This window comes from Bactrocera latifrons, unplaced genomic scaffold (assembly GCF_001853355.1).
Source record: "Bactrocera latifrons isolate USDA-ARS-PBARC rearing strain unplaced genomic scaffold, ASM185335v1 scaffold_191, whole genome shotgun sequence".
Lineage (NCBI taxonomy): Eukaryota > Metazoa > Arthropoda > Insecta > Diptera > Tephritidae > Bactrocera > Bactrocera latifrons.
The window spans coordinates 141,637-151,423 of NW_017535419.1; the positions used below are offsets into that span (position 1 = coordinate 141,637).

Sequence of the window (9,787 nt, forward strand, 5' to 3'; positions counted from 1 at the left end):
TAATTGGCGCCACGTAGCGAAAAGAAGAAACGACTGGCGCGCTGTTGTTAACTCGGCTATAATCGCGTAAGCGGTGTCTACGCCAATCAAGAAGAAGAAAGTTAAGAACTTGAGCATATCAAATAAAATTTGCTTGTGCTATATCCGATATACCTCAATAGATACGCGCACGTACATAAATAAAGTGCAAAACCTTATCTGCCAGACAGATTTGACAAATTAAGCAAGCGAATAAAACGTCTTTGTTCCCCGGGTTATTGTATATATATTTAAAGTAAACACATACACATAAATATACATTTGTTGCTATATACAAATAYGTACATATGTATGTGTCGAGTTTGAAGTTATAATTTTTAAAGCCCATTCTAAATTGCAAGCTTAAGCATAAGTATGGMAAGAAGGTCAGTGGCGTTGTCATAACAAACAATTTTATAGATAACTACCTTATATGCAAATAAAGAAAATAAAAATGTATAAAATATATATAATATGCTTTTAATTGACCTTTAAAGTCCATCACAATCAAGTTAGGCCAAGAGGAAACCCAGCATTTGTATAATGTTGTATGTACATATGAATGTATGTTTATCAGAGCCAGCATTTAGAAGTCAATCGCATGGATACAAAGTATATATGTATCTATACATACGTACGTATGRCCGTTAAGACATTTCGACATGCGCATATCGGTCTATTTCAAATAAATCACAATTCGCTGGCACATTGTCTTTGTTAGCACTATTCACACTTCATTGGAGCTAGTATACTTTGTGCTATGCTTTTGTACATACACATTTATCCCATTAAATAATATAATATGTCTAATGTTTATATGAAATATATAATAAGCGCCTGCATGTTGTCATAATTATGCAGCTTAACGTTGGATTGCGAATTAACTTCCCCAACAGTGAGATTAGTCGGTCTTTTCCAGCCGACAGCTGTGGAGCAATGAACTGAGACCATGCGGTACGTGTGAAATTCCATAATAATATAATAATAAAAGTAGATATTCATACATATAATATATACATATGAGTATATATACCTATAGAAATGTGGRCATTGATAAATGCTAAACGATTTTTATAGACGTTGCACTATAGAATCAAAACTCTCAGCAGGCGCCATTAAATTTCATTTAAATAATAAAAACTGCTACTAGCAGTCTTACGTTACATTTTAATTATGTATTACCAAGGCCAATCGTTCATAATTGACTGGCTTAAGAACTTTTGATTTCAACAGAGTTTTCAGTACACCCCGCATCCAATTAGAAACCTCAATATAAATAAAGAGCTGTCAAGGATGCGTGCATCAAACCATTGTTATTTATATCATATATATTTATTGTTTATATACATATATGCAGTTGCGAACCTACGCGTGTATGATTCCCTCACAATGCCATAAAATCAAGTGTTTGATGTATAATATAACTATGGCAGCTGTCTATTAGCTTGATGGACAGGCAAATGAAGACTATACATTTTAATCGCATAAAATTTAAGTTAGTTTAAGGTTGCACATCCGTTGAAACCATTAATTAAATAAATCACAGTTGCATTGTCTTACGATTACTGAAGTTAATTTAGTACTAAACACATATACTTATGGTATGAATATTTGTAGTTGTAAGGAAATACTACATAAACCGAAGGTTGATGCCCAGCTTAGATATTCATGACAAAAGAAAAATTTATTAATTAACTATTMTACTCTGTAGCAACAGGTTGCAAATGTATAAAAATAGTGTCAATATACTCGTGTATGCCTAARAGCAATTTTCATGTCGAAAAGTTGCTTGCTGATTTCATGTTTCCTGCCGATCCAACACATTTCAAACTATTTGACTATGATACAGTTTTTTGGGCCGAAATTGTTGACATAACAGAAGGCGTTATGTGGACTTCTGCTCTAACCAGCAAATCCAGTAACCTTCTAGTGGATAGACAAGCGCCAATTAAGGTTATCCCTATCGCCTATGTCATCTGGGTGTCCACTCATAGAAGGAAACAGAGTTTTTAGTGACTTAAGGAATAGCGAAAAACTCGCTATAAATTCAATTGTTTTTTTTTATTTTTACGGCTCCTGAAAAGTTAAAAAAAGATCCGACGTTTTCTAGCAAAATTWTACTCAGCGGTGAGGCCTATTTCTGACTTAATGGATATTTAATTAAGCCAAGAGATGCACGAGCTGCCTTTTAATTCAGAAAAAATAACGGTTTTGTATGGTTTGTRGGCGRGCGAAATCATCAAACCATATTTCTTCAAAAAAGATACCGCCCGTGATCGCGCCATGATAGCCGACTTGATCTCGGCGACATTTGGTTTCAACAACATCGCAGATAATTTAAAGTTTTGGGTCGGTCGATTGGTCACCAAGATCGTGTGATATCACACCATTAGACTTTTTCCTTTGGGGATATGTAAAGTCTAAAGTCTATGCGGATAATCTGGCTTCAGTTCAGGCCTTTGAGCAAAACATCACGCTTGTCATTCGCCAGTTATCAATCGAAATGCGGAAACGAKTCATTAAAAATTGGACTCAATGAACGAACCATCTGAGACGTGACCCAAAAGATCAATAAAAAAATATTAGATCTTTAATACAGTATATTCACTAGATTACATCTCGCACTCATAATTGCAAGCATTAAAATGTGTGTAGGCTTTCTTATAATAATATAATATTAAATCGTTTATATTAACTTATTGTATTTTTATAAAGCTTGTGAACGTTGATTTGCTTTGTTGATTAATTCCGACATATTCAAATAGAGATTAAGGGGCAGTTATCTGTTTTATTATCAAAATAGTCAAAAGTTGTTAGTGCGCATGCGTATKCTACACACCTATATATTCATATTAATGTTTAAAAGTAAACTAGAATTTAAGTGGATTATAATTAACTTAATAAATTGTAATATATATTAAAGGTTAGGCTGTTGAAATTATTAGAATACTAGTTATGATGACCTTTATTTTAAATTTTAATCAAATGCATTTAGTATAGGTATTTATATATAGCATATATATCTACGTGCTCRTATATTTGCTCTGTAATGACTAACTTACGCACATTATAATTTTTTTATTTTTTTGAACTTCAAGGTTACCTCAATTTAGTATGCCTACTAATAAAAATACAAAAATTCTATAAGAGTTTATGAATATAAATATATATAATAACATGCTTACAAAAAAAAAATTCGTTGAAGGTTGTTTGCATTTAGTTCCTGCCATTAGATTATCTCTTAATTAAACTAAACTTCACACCAACATTATTAATATGTAGATTTAATGCACTCATAGTAGAAAGCGTCTCGCTTATTTTGCCTTCGCCTTCATTTTTTGCGGAATGAATCTCATAATAATAATTAAAACGATCACAACCTTGACGGTAGTCCTTCTAACTGTTCTAAGTTATGTCAATTATGAAAGTCTTGTGGTTTCCAGCTTATTAGAARTTCTTAAAACAAAACCACATAAGTACAACATTATTAGCACTATGTAATCAAGTTTTATAATAAAAAGGTTTATGGTCGAAATGTTTGTCGCGAGTGAACATAGAAAAATAAAAATAAATGTATAGTTATACTAAACTTAATGTTAACTAAACACAAACACTAATAGTACACTACTGCAAAATAATTTATATACATGTATGCTGTATGGGTATTAAATAACTGTGCATATTTTAAAAACTAATTCCATAATTTTTTTCTTGTCTCCTTTCCATATATACAAATTGGAAAAGTCTGACAACTTATTAACCATATCTTGATTAACAAGCCAACCACTTTTATTTCATGTAATTCTAATGCATTCAAACATATGTATATGCATACAGATGTGTGCATGCCCACTACTTCACCTACTCACAGTGTGTATTACGGGCACTATGTATATCAATATACTCTCAATGTACTATACATATCGTAATTGCTACTAACTACATTTAGTTGAGACATATGTTCGAATAAAATAGTTTACTATAAAATATTTGTTGAATATATTAAATGGAATAAAATAAAGCAACTATGTATGTGTTAGTTAAGCTTTTTATCATGTTTGTGTTTAGTGACAGCAAGCGAGACTCCAAGTATGGTATTGCATCAGATTCGCATTCGTCCTACCAGTCGTATACGCAACATTTTCAATATTAAAAGCGACAACTTCGTAGTAAGCATATACATATGTATTCATAAAGCTCTAGACAAGTATATATGTTAGGATTGTTATATAATATGAATAATATTTAATAAATGTTAATTAATTAGTACTTGTAAAACCAAGAAATTCTGCATTTGTAATATGTGTATTTGCTCTGCTAATGACTGTATTATGGCACTTATTGATTCAATATTTATAGTATTCTTGTTTCCGTTCATTGTAGTAAGATTTCTGAGCAGATTTGGAAAAAAATATGAAAATATTATTTTTGTGCCTGGCATTTGCGAATATATGTGATGGAGAAGATGGCATAATAGAAACCTCCTATAATTTCTATTATGTGCCACATGAAATGGTTTATTTGTAGAAATTCCAAGATGTGACAAAAACAGATTGTTGGGATATTTCCTTTTTTTATTTATTAATTATTTTTACCTATCGACACCGGCTATATCAAGCACTATAGTATACCTTCTTCTTTTTTACTGGCACAGCTTACGAGATTATATCCAAGTTAATAACAGCGCGAGAGTCGTTTTTTCTTTTCGCAACGCAGCGCCAATTGGAAATTCCAAGTGACGCAAGGTGCTTCTCCACCTGGTCTTTCCAAAGGAGGAGGTCTTCCTTTTCGTTTGAGTAATAGCTCATCATTCCAACGAATGCGATATTCGCCGTGGCCAACGCGTAAAGGACCAYTATTTTARGTTCGCAGAACCTTCCTCTAGAAAACTCGTTACATCGACTCATCAGATGTTGTCATCGTTCATGACTCTGCCTTATAGAGTTTGGTCTTTCGTTGAAAGTGGACTTTACTTCTTATTTGCTTAGTCAGTTCGAAGTAGCACCTTTTGGCAAGAGTTATTCTGCGTTGGATTTCGAGACTGACATTGTTGTTGCTGTAAATGCTGGTTCGCTGCCTTATCCATTGTGGAGCAGAACTAACGGCGCGGTTGTTAAGGTCAATGATATCAATGTCATCAGCATACGCCAGMAGCTGTACACTTTTATAGAAGATTGAACATTCTTKKTTTAGTTCTGCAGCTCGAATTATTTTCTCCAGCAGCAGGTTRAAGAAATCGCACGATAGGGAGTCGCCTTATCTAAAACCTCGTTTGGTATCGAGAGAGATCCTTCCCGATCCTTACGGAGCGTTTGGTGTTGCTCAACGTCAGCTTACACAGCCGATTAGTTTTACCAGATTGTCAAATTCACACATCGCGGCATAAGGGCAGCTGCTTTTCGTGCTGTCAAAGGCAAATCGACGAAGAGGCGGTGAGTGCCGATTATCTTTTTAAGGATCTTTCCCAAGATTTGGCGCATGGTGAATATCTGGTCAGTTGTTGATTTACCAGGTCTGAAGCCACACTGATAAGGTCCAATCAGTTTGTTGACGGTGGGCTTTATGCGCGATGCTGAGAAGGCTTATCCCACGGTAGTTGTCACAGATTGTGGGTCTCCCTTTTTGTGGATTGGGCAGAGCACACTTAAATTCCAATCGTTTGGCATGCTTTCGTCTGACCATACTCTTCAAAGAAGCTAATGCATGCTCCTTATCAGTTCTTCGCCGACCTGTATGAATAGCTCGGCCGGCAATCCATCGGCCCCCGCCGCTTTGTTTTTCTTCCGACGGGTAATTGCTATTCGAACTTCTTCATGGTCGGGCAATAGAATGTCTGCTCCATCGTCATCGATTAGGAAATCGGGTTCGCCTTCTCCTGGCGTTATACTTTCACTGACATTCAGTAGGCTGGAGATGTGTTCCCTCCCATAATTTTAGTATGATCTGGGCATGAGTCACTAGATCACTTCTGGGGGTTCTACAAGAATATGATCCGGTCTTGAAACCTTATGTACAACTAACATCCTAATTAATTTTTAAGTAGTTAAAAGTATGAGMAATTTTAAGTTACGAACGAAAACAATAATTTATTTATTTTCTATATCAAATATTTCCAGTCTTTATAATGGGATCTATACCGAAATTATCAATTGTGAAAGGTCAACAACAGGACATTACACCRCGTCCATTGCATCGCATTCTCGAAGCCAATTTGCTGCATTACTCACACAAGAGCGCGCTAATAACACACAACAACGGCGAATCCATTGCCTCAGAGTCCACACAGTGCACCTACAAGCAGTTAAATCAGCGCGCCAATCAATGTGCACGTCTGCTAGTAGCTGATATTAAACGTAATTGCCTGCAGCCTAACAACGATGGTGATTACATTGTGGCGGTATGCATGGAGCCGTCCGATGTGCTTGTCAATACACTTCTCTCGATTTGGAAAGCCGGTGCTGCTTATCTACCAATAGATCCGACATTTCCGAACAATCGCATACAACACATATTGCAGGAATCACGTCCCGTTATAGTGATATGCGATGACAATATCGACCGTCAACGCTTTAACGGTACACCGACCATCAGCAGCTCKGAGCTTTTCCATCGTTCGGCCGAATTGAGTAACGCTAATTTGATGCCGGCCGAGATGCTGACCGATGGTACTAATAACTTGGCAATTGTGCTTTACACATCGGGCAGCACTGGCGTACCMAAGGGTGTGCGTCTACCACACGAGATAATCTTGAACCGCTTGCAATGGCAATGGCATACATTTCCCTATRCGCCGACTGAGTCCGTGTGCGTTTTCAAGACCGCACTCACCTTTGTTGATTCGATATCGGAATTATGGGGACCGCTTCTGTGTGGTCTTTCTATTTTGGTTGTTCCAAAATCGATWACTAAAGATCCGGAGCGTTTGGTTAATTTGCTGGAGAAATACAAAATACGTCGTTTAGTTTTGGTGCCGACACTTTTACGTTCGATTTTGATGTTTTTGAAGTTGAATGATGACAATACTAAATGCCAAATGTTGCAGCGCGATCGTCTACTGTATAATTTGAAGATTTGGGTTTGTTCCGGTGAACCATTACCGGTAGCTTTGGCTATGAGTTTCTTCGACTATTTTTCCGAAGGCATACATACGCTATACAATTTTTATGGATCGACCGAAGTGATGGGCGATGTCACTTATTTTGCTTGTGAAAGCAAGAAGCAATTAAGCTACTTCGATCATGTGCCGATTGGTAATTGAATTTTCTCACCGAGCTCTAATAATCATATTTATAAAGCACTTCTACTGAGTCATATATGCATGCATTTATATCCTCACAGGTATTCCACTTTCAAACACTGTGATATATTTACTTGACGGTGATTTTCGACCAGTYAAACAAGGAGAAATTGGCGAAATTTTCGTTTCGGGTCTAAATCTAGCCGAAGGTTATGTAAACGGTAGAGATCCAGAAAAGTTCGTGGAAAACCCCTTGGCTGTGGAATTAAGTAAAACCAACGTAACTCGAACACATATAAAAAATACCAATATATCTTTTCTTTACGCAGAGTACTCACGCCTCTATCGCACCGGTGATTACGGCTCTTTACGTAACGGCAATGTAATGTACGAAGGACGCACTGACTCGCAAATAAAAATTCGTGGTCATCGTGTTGATCTTGCCGAAGTTGAGAAGAACGTTTCAGAATTACCATTCGTCGATAAAGCGATCGTATTGTGCTATCATGCTGGMAAAATTGATCAAGCAATTCTGGCTTTCGTAAAATTACGCGACGATTCACCACTACTGAGCGAAATGCAAATTGAAGCGAAATTGAGGGACAAACTTGCTGAGTATATGACACCACAAGTGGTTCTAATCGACAAGGTGCCCTACCTTGTCAACGGTAAAGTAGATCGGCAGGCACTACTAAAAACTTACGAGACGGCAAATAATAACGAAGGTGACTCCAGCATTGTACTGGACTACGACTATACGCACGTGCCCGAAGATATCGAGCATATAGCCAGAGATCTTTTTGAGACTGTGGGTGGTGTGATTGGGCGCTCAACACGCACTACTCTATCGCTCCACAGCAACTTTTATGCGTTGGGCGGAAACTCATTGAATTCCATTTATACAGTTACGTTGCTGCGTGAGAAGGGCTACAATGTTGGCATATCCGAATTTATTGCGGCTAAAGATTTGGGTGAAATATTGGAGAAAATGGTACATAACCGTAATTCGAATGCAATGATCGAGGACTGGTCGAATGCTGCACCACATCTCAACATGATCGCTGAACCGCTTAGCCATGCGCATAAGCAAGACGTAATTGAGTAAGTAATGCGAAGTTGATGGTCAAGATCGAGTGTGCTTAAGTGATWTTGTCTACTCTATTACATAGAATCATCGTTGACAGCTTCTATGGTAAGGCGGATCTGGAGCAATGGCTAAAACCTGACATTTTTCCAAATGATTACAGTGATCTAATCAATGTAAGAATTTCATGCGCTCATTGGCAGCCTCTTCACTTTGTTAAAATTGTTCAATAATTTATCTGTTTATTAGGATATATGGGATGCTTTGGTAGAAAAGAACCTAAGTTTGGTGGTACGTGATAAGCGCACGGATCGTATAATTGGTACGGCATTGAATTTCGATGCACGCGCTGAGCCAGACGTTGAAGTGAAATCGAAATTGATTATCGTTTTTGAGTTTTTGGAATTCGTTGAAGGTCCTATACGGTAAGTCATATGCGGTAATTGCTAAACATATAGGAAAAAGCAGTAAAAAGCAGCTGTTCTTTAAAAAACCTAAAAATAATTTTCAGTGCTTACTTTTGAAGTTCTGAAATCCGTGAATGTTAATTGATGTTCGATTTTATAAGTATGTATACATATATTTTTAAAATTTTAATTTTTCTAAAGGGACAATCAACTGCCGAAAGGACCCAACCAAATACTGCACTCATTCATGATGGGCACCAGCTCCGATTTAAATCCACAAGAGAATATTGCCTGCATGCATTTCATGGAAAATGAAGTGCTGCGCGTTGCTAGAGAGAAGCACTTCGCTGGCATTTTAACAACCAATACGAGTCCCTTAACGCAGGTAAGATAAATTAGTTAATGAAAGTCTTCCTTGTTTTCAATACGATTCCAATATAAATTATATTTAACGATGTGCATTTACTTCACTCACCCTTTCAGCAATTGGGCAACGATGTCTATCAGTACAAAACATTGCTGGACTACCAGGTCAATCAATATGTRTACAACGATGGCACTRTACCCTTTGGCAAAGCGCCCGATTCGCAACGTGCCATTGTCCATTGGCGCGAAGTGACTGACTGAGGTGTRGCGTAGCGCATCATCGTTATCATATTTATACATTTTGTTAGTGATTTTCCATAATTTCTTGATTTCAAGCATTAGTATTTACGCTKCGACGTTCTATCAAACGACTACTTGCGTTAAAATTGAGCTTTRTGTAGTTAATTTCGAGAATTTTGGTGGCTCCGCAACGCACACTGGAAGTCACCTTTTGTTCTCTCACCTCATTTGTTGATATGGAAATCAAGTTTAGCATTAAGCAATTGAATATCAGTGCGCGTTTTCATAATTTTACATAGTATTATTTTATTTGTTACATAAATATGTTATTTTACACATACATACCATTATTATAGTTCGCAACTCTCATGGAATGGAGTTTTCATCTTGCATGTACCTGTTGAATAAAAAATAAATCATCCATATTTATATATT

At 36.6% G+C, this 9,787-nt stretch overlaps 1 protein-coding gene across 1 annotated transcript in view; it reads left to right on the plus strand.

Annotated features, from left to right (window-relative positions):
- Positions 1-9,787, plus strand: part of LOC108967581 (mycosubtilin synthase subunit C) — a 23,669-nt gene extending 13,882 nt beyond the window's left edge. Inside the window, exons 2-8 of the mRNA XM_018931102.1 lie at positions 6,135-7,268; positions 7,357-7,524; positions 7,585-8,356; positions 8,425-8,515; positions 8,589-8,764; positions 8,948-9,131; positions 9,230-9,787. Coding sequence (XP_018786647.1) covers positions 6,143-7,268; positions 7,357-7,524; positions 7,585-8,356; positions 8,425-8,515; positions 8,589-8,764; positions 8,948-9,131; positions 9,230-9,373 — 2,661 coding nt within the window. The 5' untranslated portion in view covers positions 6,135-6,142 and the 3' untranslated portion in view covers positions 9,374-9,787. The remainder of the gene's footprint in view (positions 1-6,134; positions 7,269-7,356; positions 7,525-7,584; positions 8,357-8,424; positions 8,516-8,588; positions 8,765-8,947; positions 9,132-9,229) is intronic.